A 27,480-nucleotide genomic window follows, 5' to 3' on the forward strand; every position below is an offset into this window, starting at 1 on the left:
AACCAAAGCAAATCAAATCAATCAGTGGCCCTTACACAACTGTGGCAAACGGATGCATGCAAATCCTTTACAAGTACAGTAAATAATAGCTAGATTCTGCTATATGATACAGTCTTTGGAACATATAATCAATAGAATTAAATGAAAATTTTCATCAGTTTGGTTTTAATTAAGTTTTTATTCATTTGTGAAAATACTATTTTTAAATAGAACTAATAAAATACAGAAAAGGAAACATGAGCATTAAGTGACTAATTAAAGTCACATAAAGCATTTCACCTTCATTGACTTCAAGCCAAGAATTATGCATAGATGAAGTGAAAAGGCAACATGAAAATCATTACATTTGTGCAACTTTCAAGCGATGTTTTTAAAACTAATATAATTAAAATCAAATGGTTACAAAAAGAAATAGGTATATATTGTTTACGGGAAGACTGACACGTATCAAAGTAGTGATACATGAAAAATGCAAATAATAAGTTGTCAAGCAAATATTCACAAAGAAAATTATATTTTAAAAATCTACAAAAGCACATCAATAAATTATATTAAAATTTAATAATTGCCTTTAAGTATTAAGTAGTTCTGCTTTAGGAAAAACATGGACATAAACCAGCCAAAGTGAAGGACACTTATATCCCATGAATTTTGGTAACATACAGAAACCAATGTAATAGTGTGCAACTTTTGATAGGCTCTGTGCGTGTTTATAAAAGAAGATCCATAGCTTTAATATACTAGGCAATACCTTATATATCTCAAATTTTCACTTTAGGCCTGATCTTTGGATGGTTTTTCCTCCTTCCAAAGCACAGAGGATCCAGAATTAAGACCAAATAGACCATATTGCACATTACGGCACACAAAAGGATCCAGCAGAGCAACGGATGGCATTTTAGGGTTTCTATGGTGAGCCTTCACTCAATATATAAATTGCAGTGGAGGTCAGAGAGGAATGGCTTGTGGTCTGGGGGTTTTGTGAAGGCTGCTTTAAAGGATCGCCAGTCACGATTTCAGCCAATGAAGAGAAGAGCTTTTGTAACAGTGGGGCCAAACCATCCGTATCAGTTCCGCTTCTCAGGTAGATTAGCTTCATCCTCACAACTCATTATTAATACTGCAACAGCTTAAGCCAACACATAGGATGCAGATGTGGAGTTTGTTTTACAATAGGATTTAAGTTTTGTAAATCTACCCATCCTTGTCTAGATAAATATAGGACAAATGTGTGAATATGGAATTAAACTGGACATCACAGAAATGACATCAAGGTGAGATACAGGCACTTGACAGGTATAATATGCAAGGCAGAACTTCTGTCTGTCACAGTATAAAAAGGTTTTGATAAATGGTAAGAAAGAAAACATATTTAACTCTTTTAAGTTTCGCTCCTGGATTTGTTTTTATGTCGCATCTTAATGCCAACATACTTTTCCTTCTTTTGAATGGTTATCTTCCCTAAACTGTAAACCAAAGAGATCTTTGCATAAAGAAAATGGCTGCATTCTGGAATTACTTTCAATTAATTTAAAGAAATTAGGGCACACACTAGACATAGGCAGTAAATCACTTTTAACAGAATATGCATATTTGTACAATTTTCTCTGAATTTTAAAGGGGTCTTAATATACTTTTACTTTCAGTGGTTTGGATGCTCTATTTTAATTTTCCCAAAGAAATGTTTTTCTAAATTCTTAGTTCAGCTATAATGCTACTATAAAATCCCATTCCTGCATAGCAACCGTGTTTAGGCTACAATTTTACAATTTGGTATTTGAAAAGAAAAATATTTTTTTGTCTACCATTCCTCAACATAGGACTGATGCCAGTAGCTTGAAATACAATTGTCAATAGAAAAAAGAAAAGCACAAAAGGAATTGTTATTAGCCCACTTTCAAGATTCAGGCTGGTTGTGTCAGCCTCGTCCACCACAATTTTACAATCGGCACTTGATCACAAGATACTGCGTGGCATAAGGGCATCTCGAAATGCAATAGAGCAGCAAGGAAAAATTCTGTATACTCAAAGACATAAGACATGGTGGACGAAGGATATAAAATCTTGTGGTGTGACTGAGAAATAACTTATCTCTGGATTGTAGCCATAATTTGTGTCTGTGTAGTATGATATTTCATTTTTTAATATAATATGAAGCTTTTACCTGGAGGGAGGAATTATACCTTGGAAATGTTCTGCATAGTTATAAAACAGTCTTGTAAAAAAACCTGATTCTTAACAAAGAAATTTTGAACATAGACTTTTAGTTTCTATATTGCTAAACAGCCCATTCTATAAGCAGCGTCATGCAGGCTCAATATCGGTTTCAAGTAAGGATTGGTAACTAAGAGGCAAGAAATATGCTACCATCCTCAATTAGATACTCATTTTGCAGAACCTGAAATCAAATAATAACAATCAAAAGTTTTCTAAGGATGTGGAAGAAAACAGTAAATTTCTCTAACCAAACATTTCTATAACAAACTGTTATAATTCAAGGCACTTTTAATATTTTCTTCATTTTTGAAATCAGTAGTACTAGTAGTTAGCTGAGCAATGGCTCTTTGGTAGCTTCTCATTTAACTGTAACTGTCTTCTCCAATTCAAAATTACTGGATTCCATTCACAAGGACATATGTGTAAAACAACTTTTAACAAGTGTTAATCTCTAGTCTTTGAGGGAACTTCATACATGGAGCAGTCCAGAAGACTGGAAAAGATGCTTATAATGAAGAATGCAAAAAAAGCATTTACCTAATGTGTTTCCTTGTTGATTTGAAGGAAGTTGTTCAAACAAATTCATTGAATCTCTTTCTCCTCTCGTGGGGGCACAAAGGCATACAAAAGCACAGTGTCTTCTATCATGCTAAGCGCATACACGGGACTATTTTCAATAAACGTATGTATAAAAATATCCTGTTGGGGAAAGAACCCCCAGATTAAGCTTAAGAGGACGTTTCTTCTGTTCTCCTTGCACTGTGAAAAATTCTTCTTCTTTAGTCATAAAGTTAGCAGCAGCCAGCAAAAAAATTGTGTAAGAGCAAATTAAACTAAGCATTTGCAGATAGCCAAGACAGAACGTTTGTCTCCATGAAGATGCAAAGAAAGAGCACAACCAATTAAACCTTACATAGCAGCAAAGATAAAGAGGATCATGTGGACAAAGGATACAAGGACAAAGATTGAAAAGCAATGAGTCTATAAAAGGATTGTGCATAAACTGAGTGACAACACTTCTTATAGGCCAGACTTTAGGAAAGGCTTGATTTCTTCAGTTTTCTAAATAATGCAACAGCCTAGAAATACCTCATAATATGCAATGTTATCATCAGCAATGATGGTAATACATACAATGACTCAGCTGAGTAGCAACCTGAAAAGTTTCCATATTATTCAAATTTGCTCAGATAAAGAGCTTTTGCTTCTATTTTTGATACAAAGTGGAGTCATACTATATGCAACTACTTTTGTAAGAATTTGTGCTTAGGCTGACATCCAAGTTGTATTTGCAATATATAATTCAGGATGATTGCACTTCTGCTTTAGCTGAGTGATGGTTCGACACCACCATGTGCAGAAGCATTATTAACATGCAGAAAGTTTTTATTTTGTTGCAAACATGCATCTGTGGCATGTGTGCAACGGAAGAAAAACATTGGTGTTCTTGCACTTCATGTTTGGTTTGGTATTTTAGAAAAATGCAGACGTTTGGCAGGTCAAAATGTCCATCTTAAGAACCATTATAAAGCCGGAACAATGAGGTATCAGCTATAAACTAGCATTTTCACAAAACAGGGAAATCATTCAAAAAATTTACCTGAAGTTCAAGAAATCTAAATCTTACATTAACGCACTCAATATTCAACCAGTGTATACAATCGTTTCAGTTTTTAAAGAGCAACTCAAGATAAGACAGTGTGAATGTGGAAATTATAGGCACAAAGTTGGTATTAAACTTTGTTCAGTGAGGAAATAGGAGGTCTAAGAAACCAATGAGTCAACTATTAAAGAATTTGAACAATGCAGTTCTGCAAAAAGATGCGGTGTTTTGATTTGGTTTAAGTGCAGACATAAATCATCTAACCTAAAACAATATTTAGGACATTCCACGTCTTTTGCAGGTACATGCAGAACAAAGCTTGCACTTTTTCCTATGGCCTGGGTGGATCCGAGTATTCTGGGGTTGGTGACAGCATGAGTGGAAGAGGTTCATAATATCCTAGGTGTAGTCTAGAGATGCAGGTACTCATCATCCCAGATTCAGACTGGCTCTTCTTGCAGAAAAACACGGAATACACTGAAGCCGAAATGCTCTGCTTTGTCATAAGTAACCCTTTATATGCCGTCATTCTAGCTCTTCCCAGTTATCAGTGAGGTTACCTTTGCTCTGCCGCCTGATGCTGACCAACCTCCCGGCTGATTTAATGCTCCACCTTGAACTATTATTCCCTGAGCTTGCCAGGTTCGTGTACTTGGTTGAGCCTTTGGTTTCATCCTCCCAGCCTGACCAAGATGAAGAGTCACTGAGAGTATTTTCTGCGTCACTGAGGTGGTCGCCGGCAGGAATCTGGGGAGGGTCCCATCCTTCAATCTCATCGGGCTTCCTGGAATGGAGGTTCTGTTTTATCACCAAGCTGTCCCAAAATCCACCTTTCTTTTCTGACTTCAAATCTTCTTTAAGTTTCATATTTGTTCTGGGTGACAATAAATAGTTTTATTGGGAATCGTATGAAAAAGGGAGATATTTAATTGCCTAGGTCAGAGTAGATTAACATTGTTTTATCACTGGATGGTTTTTCCAGTATCTTCCTCTTACCATTCAAATTTCACTGAATATATTTAGCTCATTTAAGCATTTATTTTTATATTTCCATCTTTTAAAAAACGGCTAAAGGCAAAAAAGGGTTAACAAAAGAGTAACCAGAATAGTAAAAATTAAAAGTAATTAATTTGCAAGCCCTTCCATTTCTATGAATTGGCAGCTTTAGCTGTATTAGTGGGAATAATGCCAGTTTTCCCCCATGTCCATCTATAACAATCACAGCTCCAATTCAATGCAAATCTTTAAACAGAATGTTTTGTTAACAAAACCGGTACAGAATTTAAGTGTATATTGTCTAATTCAGTGTTTTTCAACCTTTTTGTGCAAAGACACACTTTTTTCATGAAAAAAATCACGAGGCACACCACCATTAGAAAACGTTAAAAAAATTTAACTCTGTGCCTATATTGACTATATATAAAGTGTTTTTCCCACGGCACACCTTACACTATGTCACGGCACACTAGTGTGCCGCGGCACAGTGGTTGAAAAACACTGGTCTAATTTTCTGGAATCTTAGTTACTTTCTCCTGATTTATTGCCTTGATTCTAGCTTCAATAATTTGAGTAAACTTACTACAAGATACGCTTGTTACATTTAGTATCATTTTACACTCCATTATATACATACCCTTTAGATTTTGGAGATCTACATCCTGTTAATAATTGTTGTTCATCATCTTTATTAAATATGGAGGTGACTTCTTTCCATCCCCGAAAACCTGCACCTTGAACCTAATAATGAATAATATAATAAAAATATTTATAAATAATTCCATGAAATATGGCAACACTGTAGAAAAGTTTTAATAGTTAAAGTATATTGTCTTTCATAAGTTTAATTTGAAATTCTATTGTATCTTAGTTGCAACTTGTTTTAAAGCAATTGTTGTGCAATAATAAGGCATTAATAGTAATAAATCCTTAAATTCCCTAAAAGATTTCTATGCTAATTTCTTCTGGCTTTACGTTTTAAAGAATCTGAGAAAAACATTAGACTCAGATTCAGCCCACGTCTCAAGTGGAGACTGGCAGTCTGCTGCTCGCAACTCTGCACAATATTCACTCACCTCCAAATATAATTTTACAAATTAAAATGTGTATTTTTAAAAAACGTTAAAAGTGCCAAATTCTCATGACATTTCTACCACTTTATTTTTTTAAATTACTATATTGGTGTTCCTAATCTGCTTTAATATTTATACGGCCCAGAAAACAATAGCAATGCTTTAGTCATCAATCTAAATATTGCATAGTAATTTTGTAAGTTTTTTAACCTATACTGCTCAAGAATTAGATATGTTAGATTTGTGCTTTAGAGAAAATTACTTGCTTAGATCTACAAATAAAACAAATAAATATTATAAATAACCATTCACCCGGATCAGGATCAGGAACTTCTCACCCCGATGTTGTGGGATGTAGCAGAGGTCCTGAGCCACTAGAGGCTTTTGAGTCTGGTTGAAATTGAACCCCTGAGTAAGGTACTCGTTGTTCTCTGTGCAGATGAATCTTAAAACTTCTTCAGTCATAATTCTGAAGAGAGTGTACTTCTCTTGAAAGAGAGAAAGATCTGCCTATTGGAAAGCTCTTGATCTCACGGCTGTTCCGAAGCGCATGACGGCCAGCAAGCACTTTGCCCAGCTTCAGTTGAGCCCCACCCTGACACAGGCGGCCCCGGCCATGAGGGCTCACGTTTATCCCAGGGGTGACTTGGATACTATACTTAACATCATTACCTAAGCTCCTACGGTGCACGCTGCCTTTGCACACAACTCGGAAAGGATGACTGGTGCGAAATACAGCAAACTAACTTGCAAATTACTCATCATGCTCACGTAAGACATGCCTTACAATCATTGTATTGGACACTATTAAATTTCTCTGTGCAATTCAAAGTCTTGGATTTAATCCATAGATGTTTATATGGCTTAGCATTTACGGACTTACAATCTCCTCCTAATGGGGATGGGCACATCCAATTTATCTGCACAGTACATAATTCTCACCAAGACTTTTGTTTATTCTCAGATTTGTATGTAGGTGGGGAGGAACACAAACAGTGGTTTTCAGCTGTGGGCCCCACTTTATAGAATGGCTACCCTCTGGATGTCAGGCCAGCATCCTCACTGCTGGTCTTTCAGAATCCACTGAAGATTGAATTGTCCCAGAAGGCATTTTGGGAATGAAAACTATCACCATTCTGTTAATTGGATTGTTGTGGATTGCCAAGAATTGGGTGAAATTCAAGGGCCATACAAGTCTAATAAATTATTAAATAAACATTAAAAATGAATAATTATTTGCATTATTGCTTTTGTTTATTCTGATGTTTTGTCTCTGAGAATAGTTTTACACTATTGTACACTGGTGAAAGTCATTTGAGATTCAGCAGTATAAAAATATAAAAAATAAATTATCCTTGTTCTTGTCTTAAATATGAAATCAGTTCATCATATCAGCAGTCAGAATTATGCCATTTTATATATAAGAGTCCAGCTGTGCCTCACTCTGCCTTCCTGGAATATAGCAGAGAATCCATTTTTATTTCTTAGTCAGTTTTAAAAATCTGCTGATTATAATGGGTTTTGCAAAAATTTTGTAAATGTTGAAGCACTGTAAATTTGTAAAGAGAATTTCATGGTTGCTGGCTTTCTATACTAAATTTAAATGATAACATTATTTGGGTAGGAAGAAATGTTTAACTGACTGCAACAAGAGGAATCTCAAGTAAACATTAGAGCATGACATTTAAAAAACTAAAAGAACTTCGAGCCATCCCACTCCAGTCTTCTTTGGTCTCCCTTGGCGGGAAAAAAACCATTAGTGCTTTTATGTAACACTGAGTCCTCACTCTATTACAATATACTATAATGCTGCATATATTAGACATTTGTGTGCCACTGTTTTAGTGATGCTTCTGATTAACAAATACATGTAGGGAAGTTCAGTCTCGTCTGGTAGCAACTTTTGTTTTAGGAAACATTCAAAAATTCTATTGCAGGATGTACTTATACATCAAAGGAAAATTTTAAGTTGGCCTCTTCCTGGAATGTTAAAACAGTTTCCCTGTAGTTTGTTTATGCATTTTGGGGGAGAATAATACGTTTTATGACTTAAATGAAATTCCTGTTATTTAAGTGATCACTTTCCATATTAAAATGCACCATATGAGACAATATATAGCATAATTGTATATCATAATACAACACATTATAAGATGTAATATGTACATATATTCAAACTTTTTTTAAAAAAGTTTTTTATTTTATTAACTTTATTTATGTTAAATTATACTTTAAAAATGTAGCAGAAAAAAGGCACGTTTCTTCTGAACCATTTTCACAAAACAATTACATGGCATTTTGTAATTCAATATGCTGTATAACCATTGTCTACGCTATTGCTATGTTCATCCATCAGTAGATCTCTGTCTCTATATTCAAAGACATAAAGATAGATAATGAAATCTATTAATTCATAATTCTTAATCAGCTGAATCTTATTATGAAATCTTTTGTTCACATGCTAAGTATCAAGCCATTTACAATATTAACATTAATCATGTTATTATGGTTCATCGCACAGTCAGACAGGATTCAGACAGCATTTAATATCTACCTACTGAGTCCTTCCCAAGGATCTGGGAGAGGAAGATGTTGATGTTTGATAGAGGGATCATCGCAGGATGAAAGCTGTTCTGAGTAAAGCTGCCTTTGGCAATTGACTCATGGTGAATTTGTAAATGCTGATGATATTCAAGTCGTACTTCAGTTGTTTTGGGATTGCACCAAGGTGCCTATTTCTATTTGCCTTCTTTTGCCACAGTTGTTCAATTTGTAAGTCTTTGCATTTTGCTATCTTTTCCAGTTCTTTCTCATCTATTCTGCCGTCTCCAGGTACTGCCACATCCATTATCCAGAGTTTTCTGTCTTATTATCGACAATTGCTAATAAGAAAGACAAAGAAAACTCTGGATAATGCCTATAGGTTTGAATTTAGATCCCAGAGTACTCCAGCTTTTTCATTTTCTATAGCTTTCTTTATTTTATGGTCCCACCAGTTCTTGCTTGCAGGCAATGGTATTTCTTGCAGATCTTCCAGTGCAGCATTGTTATTATTATTTTCCCATATTTTTTTTAGTTTAAGACACACTCCCCTTCCTCTAAAAGTGGTGCGCCTTATACAGTGAATGTTGTGAAAGCCACGCCCATCCACTGGTGCATTTTCATCCTCCATGCATCATGTTTTTGGCCTCCGCACACTGTTTTTGAACCGTTCCAGGCTGCGGGGATCGCCACAGCCCATTGCCACTTCTGCATCTCACATTTTTGGCCTCCGCGCATTGCGTTTTTGGCCTCTGCATGCTGTTTTTTATCCATTCCAGGCTGCGGAGATTGCCACAGTACATCATCGCCAATCGCCGCCTCCATGTGTCACAATTTAGGCCTCTGCATTCATTTTGGCCTCTGCACATCACATTTTCAGCTGGTTCCAGCCACCTGGTGATGGGCTGTGGCGATCCACACAGCCTGCAACAGTTGATTGGGGGTATTATGGGAGGAATACCTGCTCGTGCCGAGTCAGGCTGCAATAACATGCTGAAGCTGACCAGACTGTTTGCTGCAAGGATGCTACCTTAGATGGATACTAAGGGATGCTGGTAGCCAGAGGCAGATTTTTTGTCCGCCCCCAGAACTAATGTATGTCTTATACTCCGGAGCGTCTTATACTCCAAAAAATATGGTATTAATTTATTTATTCTTATGGTATTTACATGGTCACCCAACTTGCATCCAGTGATTCCGGTGGCCTACATTAAAATCCATAATGTAACCATAGGCATCTCTCTCTCTCTCTCTGACACACACACACATGTACTGAGTGTGCAGCTTGCTTACGTACAGTGTTGGTGGAGGTGTGGTTCCTTCGTTAGGGGATGTTTTCTACTTGATTGTCTGGGTGTTGGTTGCTGGAGCAGATACGTTGTCTTTTTTGTTTCCTTCTTAGCTTTTCTATTGCCTTTTTAGATTTAGATTTAGATTTTATTAATATTTGTAGGCCGCCCTTTTCCCTGAGGGGACTCAGGGCGGCTCACATAAAATCAGGGAGGGGGAATACAAAACAATGACGAAGACACATATAATAAAAGTAATAAGCAACATACATTCATCATTCGGGAGGGGCAACTATCCTTGTCCCCAGGCCTGACGGGATAGCCAGTTCTTAAGGGCTGTGCGGAAGGCCTGGACGGTGGAGAGGGTACGAATCTCCACGGGGAGTTCGTTCCAAAGGGTCGGGGCTACTACTGAGAAGGCCCTCCTCCTTGTAGTTGCCAGCCGGCACTGGCTGGCCGATGGAATACGGAGGAGGCCCAACCTGTGAGATCTAATTGGTCGCAGGGAGGTAATTGGCAGAAGGCGGTCTCTCAAGTATCCAGATCCACTACCATGCAGGGCTTTATGGGTGACTAATAGCACCTTGAAGCGCATCCGGAGATCGACAGGTAGCCAACGCAGCTCGCGGAGGATAGGTGTTATGTGGGTGAACCGCGGTGCACCCACAATCACTCGCGCGGCCGCGTTCTGTACTAGCTGAAGTCGCCGGATGCTCTTCAAGGGCAGCCCCATGTAGAGCACATTGCAGTATTCCAGCCTAGAGGTCACAAGGGCCCGAGTGACTGTTGTGAGTGCCTCCCGATTCAGGTAGGGTCGCAACTGGCGCACCAGGCGAACCTGGGCGAATGCCCCCCTGTTCACAGCCGTCAGGTGGTGGTCAAACGATAGCTGTGGATCCAGGAGGACTCCCAAGTTGCGAACCCTCTCTGAGGGGTGTAAAATTTGACCCCCCAGCCTGAGTGATGGAATATTTGTCGAATCTTTGGGAGGAAAACACAACAGCCACTCGGTCTTTTCTGGGTTGAGCACAAGCTTGTTAACCCTCATCCAGTCCATAACGGCTTCAAGGCCTCGGTTCATCACGTCTGCCGCTTCACTGAGTTGGCACGGGGCGGACAGATACAACTGGGTATCGTCCGCATATTGATGGTATCTGATCCCGTGCCTACGGATGATCTCTCCCATTTTAAAATGATATGTAAATGAGGTGCATCTCTATGTGGCTATTGATGGCTGATTTATCTAAATGCCAATTTTCCAGCAATTCCCCGAATCTTTTTGGATTTAGCTTGGTCTGGGATGCTTACAATTTCCCAACTGAAACTATGTTGAAGCTTGTCCATGTGCTGTGGCATTAAGAAGTTTTCATCATGCCTCTCGAGTGCTTTTGGTGTGCATAGATGTGGCTCTGCTGCTCTACTGCTGTCTCTCCCACATAATGGCTGTTATAGTTCTTACACTCTATGTTGTACATGAGTTTTTGTCTCCTGGATTACTGGGTCTTTTTGTTTACTTAAGATATTTGGAAGGGCTTTGCTTGGTTTGTGTGCCACCGTCATGCCATGAGGTTGTAACAATCTATGTGTGGCTGTCCCTTATCCCTTTCATAGCATGTCTTGGTTTGTGCCATAGTGGCTTGAGTAGTCAGGCACTTTTTGATAACGTTGTGTAGGTATTCATTTTGTCAACAGATGTTGTATGGGCGATCGGCTTCATTTTTCCGGTCTTCTGGGTTGCTGCAATGTCTTTGTACTCATCTGAATAATAACCATACAGACTTCTCTTGTGGGAGTTGGGATATCATGGAGCACTTGGTTAGCATGGTTTGCTTTTCAGAAGGTTTGCTCTCCTAATCAAGGAACTGTGGGGGAGGAAACTACACCCCAACACTGGCAAGGTAAGCTATTATACATAAACAAGAAGCAAACTCAACACTCACTAGCAATGAGGATCTTATCTAGTTGGGCAATAAAACATCATCAAGGAAACAACCAAGCTCAGAGTGCACCAAGTACTCCCCTGCCAATAATATGCCCCCCCCCCCCAACTGCTGAAGATTTGTTGCATATTTAGAGAAGGTGATGATTTTGGCTTGGGCAAAATTTAAAATCAATTCCTTCTTGTTGCCATATTGAGTGGTTGCAAAGCTCTCTTCAGGCTTACTGGAGCCACAGATAAAATTGCAGCATCAACGGGTGTACAAAAATATACTGATACAGCTACACATTTGTTTAGGAAAACGAAAGCATGCTTCCTTAGATGAGGCCCCAATAATTTACGTATTAAATGAAACTGCAGTCAATACACATTTGATTAACACATTTTCTTATAGATATTACTTTAGTGACGTGTCCATGATTGCTATACTGCATTTTCAGTCTTGCAGCCTCATAAATTTTAAATACCAAAAGCCGCAGACATTTTTCTACTGAAGTGTTTTTAAAGTGTTAGTACAGCTAGTCCTCCACTTATAACCACAACTGGGCCCATAATCTGAGTTGTTGAATGAAGCAGTCATTAAGTAAGGCACCATGTGATTGCTTTGTTTAAAGACCGCCATCTTGGATCTCCCAATAGCAGTCTTTAGGTGACTTAAGTGGTGCATAGGGGAGAGAAGACCCAAGACCCTTAATGGGGGGCAGGAAAAAGGCCAAGGTCTCCCACCATGCTTGGGAGACCTGCGCCCTCTCCTTGCCCCACTGTAGAGAACAATCACAAGAATGCTGGAATTTGCTAGCATTCTCATCAGATTTGAGGTATCCATTCCTTGAGCATGCCATAAAAGGGACCTGAAATCTGGCAATAATTCTAGGGAACTTTACTGTTCCTTAATGCTCAGAATGCTGCCCTTTGTTAGTGTTTTCCCCTTCCCTCCAGAGGGGAAAAACTGTACCAAATTCTTCTGGAGGGAAAAATGCTAACATTTCCTTTGTCAGCCTAATACTAGCCTTCACTAGATTCACTCCAAAAAGCAATAGGGTTTCTATGCTTGGATTGGCACAATCAGACATTGCCAGGATTCTATTATAGCCTTCATTTTTTTGTCATGGTTTAACTGTTTATATGTTTTTGGATTTCTGTAAGTCAGATGTTGAACAAAAACAGCTTTTTCTTTATACAGTTAGAAGTGTACAGCATCTTGGCACTCATGATCAAGCCAAATATGGTGCATAGTTGTATGTTTTCTGGAAATGAAGAATTGCGACGTTGTTAACATTTGCTGAAACAACTTAATTATAGCTATCCAGCATAGCATCATCCAATGCATCAACTGCAGGCTCTGATGCAATCAAATTTGACAATCATGACTTCTTGCTGAGGAATCATTCAATGCAAGAGGGACAGAAGTCCTCCATTACAATTGCATTACAACAAGGTGATAATTGTAAGCTATCGAAAATCCTCAAAACTAAAGTGCCCAAGAAGTGGCTGCTTTTAAGACAATTGCTACAATAAACTTTGAAAAGTGGGGGATTAAGTTCTGCAATAGCCCAGAATAATTATTTACACAATAAAATAAAGATGGCATATCCAAGGATTACTTTGACAGATTTCCTCATTGCGTTACTAAAATAGGACTCTATTTTCTTTAATACTGCAAGTCATAATCTGTTTTCTAGTTTTATTTTTTTAACCCTCAAAATATTTACATATAGAAAATTTTAAAAACAGGTTTAAGGACTAGTTCTTACACATAAAAAGGTAAAGATGACCTTGAGTTTGAGTCTTTGTGACTCATGTAATTTTCATTGCAATATTTGTTACAGAATTAGTTTACTATTGCCTTCTTCCAGATTTGTTTTACCCTCCCAATCTATTCAACAGCTCTGGAATTAGTACGTGGTCCCCCATTAGAACCGGAATGGGAATGGAATACAACACAATACAATACAATAGAATATTTGGCCAAGTGAAATTTGTCTCTTGTGCAAAGCTGTCAGTGTATATGCAAAGCAACAGATTAATATCATCATCATCATCATCATCATCTTTATAATCAACAACAACAACAACAACAACAACAACAGTAATGAAGGTAAGTACCAAAGGGATCTGACCCTGCTTAGATTCGGAGAACAGTTAAAATCAGCTAGATGCTGCCATATGCTAAATGGATTAAACAGCTAAATTTTCCAAAATAAATCTATCTATCCAGCAGAAAAATTGATTATGTAGCATTAAAATTTAGATCACCAAAGCAAAGAAATTAGAGTTAGTATCATACACAATCTCCTAACATAAAGAACATAAACTGACGCTTTATTTTGTTATGAAAAAATATACAGTGTTTCACCGAAGATAGGAACCCCCCGAAATAAGCACTTGGCCTTTTTTTTCGGGGAGGTCTTATTATTTTGGAGGTGCAGGAGGCGGTGAGTGTGGTCACCTCATGGCTGCTGCTGCGTTGCAATATTATCAGGCAGAGCTTATTTTGGGGAGGGGGCTTATTTTAGCGCTCAATAAGCCCTGATTGGGCTTATTATCTGAGGAGGTCTTATTTTCAGGGAAACAGGATATCTAATAATACAATAGTAAGAATGTAAAGATTAATAGAAAATACAATAAATCATCTTGTTACAGTCATAACAAAGAAATCTTGCTTGAACAAATAGTAGTGTGCTTAAAAGATTCCCAACAGGAGAAATCCAAAATAAAGTTTAAATTCACATCTCAAAAATAAACAAACCTTTGTTGCGAGTTGTGAAACAGAAGATGTTACTTCATCCTGAAGACATGAATCCTTGTTCTTAGTCTGAAAAAGAATAAATAACTATAAATTTCAAGAGAGTTTAACAAATGTTTGTGATGAATAAGAAATAACAAGAATAGTTAATATTGTATAAAGATACTATTGGCATATAAATAATGTACTTGGTCCATATTCAATTTCCTCTCCTATTGTTTTGTTAAAAACAGATCTTTCCATGGCAAAACATTCATCAGCACATGCCGCTTGAACAAAGAAGGGAAGCATCCAAATAAACTTAGTAATATAGACCAATTTCTTCACTGAGTTTCGATTACAATATATCTACTACTATGCTAGCTGAACATCTGAGGAAGCACATACCTGAAAGAATAAATACAGAATATACACAGACCAGAGATTACGTTCCGAAAAGAAAGATGAAAGATAACAGAGGTATCATAAATGTCATAGAATTCATCAATATTATGGAAAAAGAAGGCGGCAGTAATGTTTCTAGACTTGGAAAAAGCCTTTGACAATTTGGAACAGGCTGTTTTTACTAGAGGTCTTAAACAGAATTAATCCTGGATAAGAATTTGAAACGTATGGAGAATATATAGCCAAGGCAAGCAGCAAAGATGAAATACTCTCCGCAGGCTTTTCAATTAACTAAGACACAAAGCAAGGATGTCCACTGTCCCCTTTACTTTTTGTGACTACTCTGGAAGTCATGACAAGATATGAAAAGATCATAGATAATTGGAATGAATAAGAAATACAGGATAATATGAAATGCTATGCACTTGATGTAGTACTAAAAAGTAGTACAACATGATTATAAGCACAAAACTCCATAGTTGATGAAATAATAAAATATTTGGTTGCTTTTATGAATATAAAATCAATTAAAGAAAAAAAGATAATAATAACAAGGTGTTTAGTTTACAAAGAAGAAAATGTGAAAAGAGACTGGCTGTGAGATAATAAAAGATCCAATGAAATATTTAGGAGTTTACCTGACAGGATGCAATAATCAAGAAGTAAATAAAAATGTGCGCATGTATATAACTAATAGTTAACGAAGAATAATTTGAATTGTTTCCCTAGAAATCAAGTACTTTATTAGTATATTAACCAACTTTACATTAATTAGTATCAAATCGGATATCACCATATTTTGCAAAGTGCCTTCTTATGCTGGCAGCATCTTCACCCGGAGTAGATCTCATTAGTTCTCATAAATTAAGTTACTCAGGTTAAGCCTGCTTGACAAGCTGTGCCTCCTTCCTAGAGAGTTCTAATAAAAATACAGCTGAAGGAAATGGCATCCAATAGTTTTTGTTTTCTATCAATTTTTGAGGTAAGCCACACATAAATATGAAGGGGCAAATGGATTAGGACAACAGAAGAATCTGGCCACTCTTCTTCTTCCCATTCAAGTCAAGTTCCATCTCACACTCATAGTTCTCACTGTGAACAGTAATAATTATGCAACCAAATACCAAGTGAAATTAAACAGCAACAACAGCAAAATAATCATAAGGAAAACTGGGCTGCTTGAAGTTTGCAAATTTACAAATACCCCCAACTTTAAATCAAAAGATTTACATACTCAAATGAACTTTATTTAAATAATTCTGCATTCATTTCCGTGGACGAAGCAAACTTTTATATGTATATATTCATACTTCTCTTGTAATTTTCAAAGGCCATGCATGCAAGTAACATCCATGTTGCATATTTTAATGGCCTAATTTAAGCTAGTAATGTAATGTTATGCTCTATGGTCAAACTACTGTATTTCTTTCACTAAACATTCAAAGGATAAGACTTATTTCAGCATTCCTGAGGTTCAGCTTGTCTTATGCTGTTTAATACTTTGGTAACAAGCTTTCAGTAACAGTAACTGTGCCAGTTCCTTTAATATTTCTAGAGGAATGTACACACGCATTTTTTTCTAGAATATTATTTTAAAATGTACAGGTACTCAAGGGATTAATTAAACCAGAACACAGCTCTCTTTATAGAGATTAAACTTTAAGCCTACTTTTTGTCTCTTTCATTTATATTAAATAATAATCATTCATTTCATTGTTTATGTTGTGGTAGGAAATGCAAATTACTTCATACAATCTTGCAAATCCAGACTGTCAAATCTGAAGTCTGCTACATTGATTGAAATCTGTTTGAGGTAATAATTGGATTTCCTAAACATAGGCACACTCATATATAGACACACATATATAATGCAAATGTCCTCTTCCTTTTTCTATTTAAAACATTAATTGCTGTCATTTAAGAATTTATTGGCTGACAGGCAGGGAGGGAGGGAGGGAGGGAGGGAGGATGGATTTTTGATAATATCTGCTAGCTTCACACAAGGAAACTCAATTGGGAAGCTGGCAGAGAGTTGGAAATTCCCCCCACGGCTCTTTTGCCCACCTTTGGCCATTAGGTTTCTCTGTTCAGGTAAGGAATTGACCCAATTGGTCACCACTTTTATCCAATTTCTGTTTGGAAATCTTTATGAGGGAGATTTTGTTTTTTAAAAAAAAGACTCAGGAGGAAATATTTGGATTAACAAATCTACAAATATTACAGAATCTGTATGTACAAACATTTCTGCTGGAAAAAAAACATAGTTTCAGTATATAAAGCTATGTAAATAAAACTACATAATTCTACTCCCTATTAGAACATGAGGAAAAGAAAAATATTTATTGTATAGGAAGGGCTCGACAGTTGTGGTTGCCTAAGATAAAAACATCTCACTGAACACACACAAAAAGTCAGTGTTTGGTTTAGCTTGTGATACCTTGACAAGTGTAATTCCAAGCAAACGTTTCCCAAGCAGAAAATAAGAACAATCGTTTAAGAATTTTTTCTTCATAAAAGGATGCCTCTGAATAGTAATTTGTGGCAACAAGTGGCAACTAAATTATCTATTACTGTACTTTCTGCTAGAAAACTTCTTGTATGCAACTGACACTCTTGACTAAACACTATGAATACAGGAAAAAAAATATTATTTCCAGCCTTTTAAAAATATTTAATTACTCCTTGAAAGAAAAGATTTTCTTTACAGATGGAAACTGCTGGAAAATCTCAGCAGTGGCTCATGACTACAGGACAAAAATCAGAAATGTTTGATCCTGCATGCAAGATCAAATCTTTTGAGCAAGAAAAACAAGGTGAACAAAATCTAGTTCAGGTGTAGCTTCAAAAGGGTGTAAAATATCTCAGGTTACCTGCCTGAAGGACAAGGAAGAATTTAGATGTAATTCAAGATCAGTATATACATCCAGCTTTGCATGATTATTTATTTCTTATGAAGAATCTGAGTGGCATTTTAGATTCAAAATAGTCTAAATACACAGACTATTTCAAAAGGAATTCAATGACATTTTTGTTAATAAGTAGAAGGGAAAAATTACAAGTGATGATACATAAAGGCAAATAGCAACCCCCTTCCAGGTAGGTTTTTTTCCATGGAGGATTAAATGGCATCTTTTTGGTTTCATGCATTTTCTCAAACCCTCATTTCCTCCTTTTTATAGATATTAAAGTGTTTGCTGACAGAATAGCATTCTTTCTAATAGTTAAGACAGCGGTGGTGAGACCCCTCCTGAAGAAACCGTCCTTGGATCCAGCTGTCCTTAATAACTATCGTCCAGTCTCCAACCTCCCCTTTGTGGGGAAGGTTGTTGAGAAGGTGGTGGCCTTCCAGCTTCAGCGTACCTTGGAGGAAGCTAACTATCTTGACGCCTTCCAGTCTGGCTTCAGACCCGGTTACAGCACAGAAACCGCTTTGGTCGCATTGACCGATGATCTCTGGAGAGCTAGGGATGGAGGCCATGCTTCCATCCTAGTTCTCCTTGACCTCTCAGCGGCTTTCGATACCATCGACCATGGTATCCTTCTGCGACGACTGCGGGAGATAGGGGTGGGCGGCACTGTTTTGCAGTGGTTCTCCTCCTATCTCTCGGACAGGTCGCAGTCGGTGTTGGTAGGGGGGCAGAGATCGTCCCTGAGGCCCCTAACTTATGGGGTGCCGCAGGGGTCGGTCCTATCCCCCCTACTATTTAACATATACATGAAACCGCTGGGCGAGATCATTCGGAGGCACGGGATAAAATACCACCAATATGCGGACGATACACAGCTGTATCTGTCCGCCCCGTGCCAACTCAATGAAGCGGTGGACGTGATGAACCGGGGTCTTGAGGCCGTTAAAGACTGGATGAGAGCAAACAAGCTGATACTCAACCCAGACAAGACCGAGTGGCTGTTGTGTTTTCCTCCCAAAAATTTGACCAACATACCATCACTCAGGCTGGGGGGACAAAATTTACACCCCTCAGAAAGGGCCCGCAACTTGGGAGTCCTCCTGGACCCACAGCTGACTTTTGACCACCACCTTTCAGCTGTGACCAGGGGGGCATTTGCCCAGGTTCGCCTGGTGCGCCAGTTGCGGCCCTACCTGAATCGGGAGGCCCTCACAACAGTCACTCGAGCCCTTGTGATCTCCAGGCTGGAATACTGCAATGTGCTCTACATGGGGCTACCCTTGAAGAGCATCCGGAGACTTCAGCTAGTCCAGAATGCGGCCGCGCGAGTGATCGTGGGCGCACCACGGTTCGCCCACATAACACCGATCCTCCGCGAGCTGCACTGGCTACCTGTCGATCTCCGGGTGCACTTCAAGGTCCTACTCACCACCTATAAAGCGCTTCATGGTAGTGGATCTGGCTATTTGAGAGACCGCCTTCTGCCAATTACCTCCCTGCGTCCCATCAGATCGCATAGAGTTGGCCTCCTCCGTATTCCATCCGCCAGTCAGTGCCGACTGGCGACTACTCGGAGGAGAGCCTTCTCTGTTGCGGCTCCGACGCTATGGAACAATCTCCCCGTGGAGATTCGTACCCTCACCACCGTCCAGGCCTTCCGCACAGCCCTCAAGAACTGGCTTGCCCATCAGGCCTGGGGATAAGTCTACTTTCGCCCCTCCCGAATGCTGAGTGAATGTTGTGTTTTACTGTTTAATTTACCTTTGCTCACATCTCTTTTTGTATTTGTCCTACACTCCCTTTCCCCTTTGATTGTAAGCCGCCCTGAGTCCCCTCAGGGAAAAGGGCGGCCTATAAATGTGCAATAAATACAAAACAAATACAAAATACAAATAGTATACTAGATAATGTACACGAATGTCACCAAGATAGGGAAGTATCCTGAATTTACAAAATACCCTCCAAATCATCAATTCAAAATCTATTTTTAAAATAAGGCATATAAATATATTATAGATATTTAGCTACTTGCAGACATTTTTGGTTTTTAATTCAAAACATGGGAGATAAAGTTGAAGGAAACTATGGAAAGAATTGGAACCATGGACGGGAACACTCCTACGAGAGAGAGGAGAACCAAACTTTACTTTTTTGCTCAGGTCCTACTGCTGAAGTTAAGAAATGAATAATCCAAACACAGATAAACATGCCTACATAATCCAATTTTCCGTTTACTTGTACTGTATTTTGTCACAAAAGCTTATTTCCCAATTTATATCAGTTATTTAAGTGTAAAAATATTTAACTCTATAAAATTGGCTTCATTCTTTTGATATTCTTTACTAAAATCCATCCAAAAGCATTATCTACTTCTCTCAGTGTGTATATACTAAGGTTTCTTCAATTAATGTAAAATCTAAGCGTCCTAGTTTTAAGAGCCATGGTGGTGCCGTGATGGCACAGTGGTTAGTATGTAGTATTGCAGGCTAACTCTGCCTACAACTAGGAGTTTGATCCAGACCGGCTCAAGGTTGACTCAGCCTCCCATTCAGATTGTTGGGAGCAATATGCTGACCATCCAAATTATATACTGTGACTGTGCAAATATTTCCGGCCATTTTATTTTTCCTTTTATTAATTTACAGATAGCAGCCCATCTTTAGAATTATACTTTTTATACTTTTAATTAGTTTTTAATATTTATAAGACAAATGGTTTTGTTTTAGAAATTTAAAAATTCCTGCCAGTGCAGTTATTTGTTTGACAAATCACTGACAGTTTATGCAGGTTGAAATGAGGGACAGAGGTGTTTCAACAAATGGTATACACTTTTTATAGATATGATTCACTAACAAGAAACTCTGGACCAAGCACAAATAAAGCAGCTACAATCTTGCTGAGTTAACATTGTTATGTCCAATATGAGAAAAGAATAGACAGCAATCCCGTAATTCTTCATTCCAGTGCATGCAAGAATATGAAAGAGTCCCACTGAAAGTCAGAAACTGCTACAGTAGATTTCTATTGGATCACTGCAGCTGTGCATGCAATTATGCAGCCAGGTTCTAATTTTATATACTGTGACTGTGCAAATCCTTTGAAGGAAATGCTTACAGCATGCAGAACTGCACACAAAACATGTGTCTTTAAATTATTAAAATGACTGTGTTTTTTGTTCAAAGAACATTACAGAAGAGTTCAGAAAGTCATCTCATACGAGAACAGTCTTAAACCTTAGGTTTAGCCATTAAAAGAGAAAAAAGTGGCTTAAAATGGGATAAAATCCAATCTTCATTTTAAGAAAGTTTAAGATGACAGATATCTAGTGAACCTTTGATAGAAGAAAAAAAGGAACTGTTCCAAAAAGGAACAAGACTTAGTCAAAAATAAGTAGAAGAATCGTGAAGTATATGACCTCTCTCATAAAGAATCCATTCTCCTAAATCAGAGGCCATTAAATTATAACGTGATTTAATTGCATTAAGGAAGATAGTAAAGAGGATAAAAAGGTTTAATAAAATGTAGAATTACTGTAATAAATTTCGTAAACATGCTGAACTATAGGAAACTGGGCCACAAATAGGTGTTCTGAACAAATAAATAAAAAATCAGATATATTTAAAGAAAATGTACATTGGAAAAATAGAAAAGGTTTATGTTACTATTAGCAGGTGGAGAAATTGCATGGTTATTCAAACCAGGCATATTGGATCAACAAGCAAACAATACAGAAAAAGTTCCATGCCTTTAATACTCCGGGGCTGCCAAATCTACTTCCAATCAGGACTTTTAAGTACATATAGCAGGAATAAGAGCCCTAACAATGTTAATGGTGCCTCCTTTCACAAAACCAGGGTCAATTTCTTTCTAACTGTAGAGTCAGTTGGGCATTTGATCCCACTCTTTAATCTCTTAGAAATTGAAAGTGTGTCACTATCAGAGTTGATCTATGACAGAAACATCTGGACACAAAATATAAAAAATATAGCTTTAGGAAACAAATTTCTTTACCAACTCTACTACTTTTATAAGAGTGCTTATGGCCTTAATGGGCAGGAACAGCCTTTAGCCTCCTGGATCCTCTATTACTCACATGCAATATTATACAGGTAGCCAAGATCAAACCACAGCCGCTTATCCTGAAGAAACTCAATCACAGCTGAAATGTATAAAAACATCAGGCTGGTCAGACATAAATGCTTCAAATGTTTGGTGACCAAACGTTCACCTGTTCTTCAGACGGCCTCAGTTTCCTCAGCAGGAACACTGGGCTTTCTGGGGTTCTACAACCACTGACTATACAAAGGAGGCCAAAATGTTTTACGTAAACTGATCCATGCTCAATGAACAACCCTCCTAAAGGTATGTGATCAACAGATGGAATAAAATATCAACCAAGAAAGAAAGGAGCTAGTAGTGACTATCAAATCTGGGAGAAAAACCGTGCAATTCAGTTAAAGTGGGTATCCTTTTTAGATAGATAATCCATATTGTTACAAGAAAACTACATACATATTAATGAAGTTAATACAAGTTAAAGTTGACTCAAAGGAGACTTTATGTCTATGTAGGTGTTTTTCTGAATGTTTTAGTGTACTTAGGGATTTATGAATACAAGAAAGCAAACACTTTAAGTTGCAGGTAGCATTTAAAGCACAAATTAATACAGGAAAATCATGTTAGACCTCATAGCCTATAACTATCCCTAAATAGGGAAGGCATTACATCAACATTCAGAAACAGACTATTTCTTGTCATAATAATATATAGCTAATACCTTACATCTCTCAAAAATACATGTAACATGTTGCTAAAAGTTTTGAGCATGGGTAGAGAGATAATACTAAACAAGCTCTTTATGGTAGGGAGAGTGCAGGTAGGGAGAAAACCAAACAAACAAGTTATTTGTTACAAATTAAAGCTAAGGTTGAACTTTCCCAGTTTTCAAAAAATAGGAACACCCAGTTTTTGAACGATTGTTTCAGGAAAAGCTGTTATAATTAATAAAGTTATGACCAAGTTAAAGTGAATAATTACATCGCATTACTGGGTCTGTTTATGCTGGAGTATAAAATGGTGCAGGTGTCTCAAAGAGGTACTGTAAGGAGGTCGCTTTCCTTTTTTCACCCCCGTTTCCTAGTCTTCATTTAAGTAAGGAAAACATGCACTCACCTTGCTCAGAATGCAAGGTTAATAACATCTGCACAGGTAAAGCACATGGCCAAATGAGCAAGGACATCAGTTACTTCATCAAAGGCGCAAAGAAGATTTCTCACCCCGCCCGAATGTTGAATGAATGTTGTGTTTTTATGGATAATTTTCTTTTATTCACGATTTTTTTTCCTTTAAGTCTTGTCTTGCACCCCCTTCCCCTCATTATTGTAAGCCGCCCTGAGTCCCTCCAGGGAAAAGGGCGGCATATAAATTCTTAATAAAATCTAAAAAAAAAAAAAAAAAAAGATGACAAAATAACTGCTTCTTGCAAAATAATGTGAGCTTATTTCTTACTAATAAAATGGTAATTTGGGACATGTTGCTTGCACTGAATAGGTTCCAACTACAAAAAAATCTGAGAAATTACCCCTATTGTAATTTATTCAGGTATATTATTTACCAACTGCTAATAGCAATAGCACTTAAACTTATATAGCACTTCACAGTGCTTTCCAGCCCTCTCTAAATGATTTTCAGAATCAGCCCATTGCCTCCAAAAAATCTGGGTGCTCATTTTACCAACCTCAGAAGGGTGGAATGTATTTATAAATTTTTAATGTGGCAATAAGTAATTTATGTTATATTATATGTTTTAAAATTATAATTTTAAATCAACACTAAATATTCTGCATAATTGCTTGGATAATATATTTTGTACATTTCTCTATTTTCATCAGAAATTAATCTCTTAAAGATAATTCAAGTAACATTTAATTCATTTAATTTTAAATGAATTAATGTGTTTAAATTAATAAAATATTTAAGCTCAACCTCAAGTGACCTATATTTACTTTATTAATGTTGTTACAGTATTCCCTTTCAATAAACAAACCTATTATCTTTTAAAATATTATAATAGAAGCCTAGAAAAGTATAACTCACATTGCAATCCTGAATAAACAGGTTTTAAAGTTCCATTATTGTAACTGCCATTAAGTTCAAAGGAGTGACTTTTAGATAAATGAATATAATGCTGCAATATTCCACATAGCAATCCGAGTTACTAAGCCCCTCTGAAATAAGGATGCACAGCTTTGAAAAGATTAGACATTGTACCTAGGTTTCCCTTTTAAGGACCTAAAATTGCACACCTATAGTTACAATCCTAAATAAACTTGACTTCACTAAACAATAGGGAGCTTATGTTAGTATAAAGTAATATGAACAATGACTAAAGAAATTTTAAAAAATGGAACTTTGATGTTATATATGCTGATAGTAGCAAGAACATTCTGGGCACAAAAAAGGAAGGATACTTTGATCCCCACAGTGGACAAATAGCTGCAAAAGTGTTGATGGAGTTAGCAGAGATAACTAAACTGACTGCTTTGATTAAAGAAAAGAACACAATTTTATTTCTGCTTGGAAACTGCTTTTAGACTTTGTTCTTGAGGTGGAAAAAATGAAACTTTGATTTGGGGTTTTACTAATTAGATAAGTTTGTTATAGAAATGGCTATTATATAATAGTAAAAAGCTGAGGTTGTATATTATTGCCTTATTCTATGTGCCAAAAAGAGTTGGAAGTTTTTCTTTTCCTTTCCTCCTACACTTTTTTTCCTCTTCCCCTTTTCCTCTCCTATTTCCCAATTTTTCATTTCTCTTTGTATTTCTGTACTTTATATTTTGCTAAAGAAAATTTGAGAAAAAGTAGAGAAAAATTAATGTAAAAATCTTATATACTTTTAATCTTATCACAAGCTATTGCAGAATTTTTAAAGAACACAAATGAACAGGTTCAAAATGTGTGTGTTCACAAACATGTCTCCAAGTGCTATTAAATGCAGATCATGTAGATTCTATAAGAGTGATAAAAAGTATTTTCATATATATTGACAATAGGCTAGCGTGCTGAAGGGCAACAAGATTTGACCTCAAGTTTTAAGATTCCCTGCTTTGAACATAACCGTGAGAACTTCTACAGTGCACTCTTTCAGAGCTCCTTATTTTTTGTTATGTTCAACCAATATAAGGTGTAATTTTACTCACTTGTATCTAATGAAAAGTATAATTGGACGCCTTAACTCAAAAGCACAGAGAAAAGTTCTCCAAGCATGCAGCAGAGCTTTTAGCACTGCTGAGTGGGGCATTTTTAGGGAAAGATTGAAAAGAGCTTTCCAGAGGATAATCAGCAGTATAGCACATACCAGCTCCTTCTTGCCACAAGCCTCACTGTTGAGGCATCCAAGGGGAACAGAAAGCGATTGCTCATAATGCCAGATCAGAGTTATAAGAAAGAAAGAAAGAAAGAAAGAAAGAAAGAAAGAAAGAAAGAAAGAAAGAAAGAAAGAAAGCCAAGGCGCTTGGCCTGGGTAAAGGCCAGAGGGAGAGAAAGCAAAGTCTGTGAACAAAAGGGGACAGAAACATTAAAGCAGCCTTTCTCAACCCTTGGCCCCTTGGAAGATCTCCGGACTTCAACTCCCAGAATTCCCCAGCCAGCATTCACTCCCTGCATTCGCTGGCTGGGGAATCCTGGGAGTTGAAGTCCGGACATCTTCCAAGGGGCCAAGGGTTGAGAAAGGCTGCTGATTGAAGCTCTTGGGGGCCGCAGAGTCAGCAGCGCTGGGGGGGGGGGGGACTTTTACCTGAGCCGAGAAGGTCCCTGCTGGCGGCGGGGGCGGCCTCCTCTCCTGCCGGCGGCCGTCTTCTTCCTCGGGGGAATCGTCCAGGAGGACCTTGCTGCTCTTGTTGAGCTTCCACATGACGGGCGGAGGAGGCGGGGAGGGAGGGAGAGGGAGCGGAGGAGGCCAAAGGCGGACCGGTCCTTCTTATTTGCGCCTGGGGAAGTTTGAGAGAGAACCGGCTGAAGTGGCGATGACTTTGCTATTCAAGTCACCAGCCCACCAGCTCCCTGGAGAAACGGCCGAAGGAAGCCGAAGGAAGCCGGGGAGCCTTGACTCCCAGAAAAGCCGCTGTCGAGAGGGGGGGAGGGGGGGCAGGGGGGGGCTGCGGGTGCACACAGAGATCTAGCGCCTTCTCTGCTGCTGCGTTTGTCCCACGGACCGGGCTTCCCTCGCCCTCCGAGCACACTCCCATCGCCCCGAGGACTCTCCCGGGGGCCCAATTTATGGGTCCCGCTGACTCAGCCGCGTCCAAGGGGGGCGGTCTGGACGCGCTCAGAGGCACCTTCGCCGGGGAAAAGGGGCGGGCGGGGAGGGCGGGAAGCCTGGAGGCTCCTCCGCGTTGGGGGGGGGGGCAGGTCCTCTCCCCGCGGCCCCCACCGCAGGCGACCCCCCCCCCCACCCCTCAGCCCAATCTCCTCTCCGCCGCCAGCCGCCTCCACAGACGCCGCACGAGAGCCGGGGGGGGGGGGACCAAGCGGGGGGGAGGAGGGGGAGGCCCCGGTAGGGATGTCGGGCTGCCTCCCCGGCCCTCGGCGCCCCTTCCTCACCTGCGGCCGTTCCGCCTCGTCCTCAGAGCCGCCGCCGCCGCCTCCGCAGCGGAGCGGAGCCTGCGAGCGGCCGCTGCCATGTTTGCGGCTGGCGGGGCGGCCGGGGGGGGGGGGGCGAGGAGGAGGAGGAGCGCGCGCGAGGGACCGCGGGGGAGGGGGGGGCTTGCTCCGTCGCCACAGCAACCCGGGAGCGAGCGGGCGCGCGCGGCGCAGGCCTTAAAGGGGGGGGGGGGCGCGTGGGGGGGCGCGTGGGGGGGGCGGGGCCGAGGTCCCCCCCACCCGGGGTTTCCTCGTGCTCGGGGGGGGGCGGACGGGGGGGGGGTCTCGCGTGGGGCTCCTCCTCGGAAACTCCTGGACCCGTCACCGCCTCCCTCGGCCGATTCCCCCCCCTCCTCCTCCTCCTCCTCCTCCTCCTGGGTCCTCGGTTGGGCGGGGAGGGGGCTCAGGGGCGCCGAGGCCCCTCATAAGCGCGCAGAGAAAAGCCTCCCCGTCTCCTTGGGGGTCTCAAGGGGCCTCGTCTCCGTGGAAGCGGGGACCGCGGAGGGACGCCCCGGTATTTCGGGCGCTTCGATGGAGAGGAGCCCCCCGGCCTTTCCCAGGGCGACGCGCGAGCGGAGGAGGGTCTGGTTCCAGAGGCCCCACAAAGAGTGACATATTGTGGTTTCTGCGCGGCTTCCCCGTGGACGGAGAGCCAGCTTGGCTGATAGTTTTAAGACCCCAAGTCAGAAGAAACTGGGGGACGGGGGGGGGGTCCCGGCCCTGCTTTGGGCTCAAAAGCCTTTCAGGCAGCTTTGAGCGACTCTCTCAGCCCCAGGAAGGGAAAAGATCAGGGCAAACCACTTCCGAAAATGCTGCCCAGAAAACCGGCAACTTGGTCAGCTGCCAAGAGTCAAGGACCGGCTCGGAGATATATAGATGCTTACCTTTCCTGCAATACATGGTTTATAAGGCAGTGAGGTAGGCAGAAATTAAATACATGCACAAATGCATAAGAGAAACCAAACAACTGGAGTTAGTCATTGATATGTCTAAACACATAATATGCTCATATTATTACCACATCCTTTATGGTAATAACTAATGGAAGTTATATTTCCATTAAAATGTTTTAACCATTTTCAAAGAGACAGATAGGATGGCAGAGAGGTCATTTCCTTACCAGCAACTGGTATCACCTTA

General features: G+C 39.4%; 1 protein-coding gene across 1 annotated transcript; it reads right to left on the bottom strand.

Annotated features, from left to right (window-relative positions):
* Positions 1 to 811: 811 nt before the first annotated feature.
* Positions 812 to 26,423, bottom strand: TDRP (testis development related protein). Its single transcript, XM_032215708.1, has 5 exons — positions 26,302 to 26,423; positions 25,496 to 25,688; positions 14,408 to 14,473; positions 5,454 to 5,557; positions 812 to 4,694 (listed from the first exon to the last, which is right to left on the bottom strand). Exons 2-5 carry the CDS (start codon positions 25,610 to 25,612, stop codon positions 4,346 to 4,348), a joined length of 636 nt encoding a protein of 211 aa, XP_032071599.1. The 5' UTR covers positions 25,613 to 25,688; positions 26,302 to 26,423; the 3' UTR covers positions 812 to 4,345.
* Positions 26,424 to 27,480: the final 1,057 nt, after the last annotated feature.

Source organism: Thamnophis elegans, chromosome 4, assembly GCF_009769535.1.
Source record: "Thamnophis elegans isolate rThaEle1 chromosome 4, rThaEle1.pri, whole genome shotgun sequence".
NCBI classification, from domain to species: domain Eukaryota; kingdom Metazoa; phylum Chordata; class Lepidosauria; order Squamata; family Colubridae; genus Thamnophis; species Thamnophis elegans.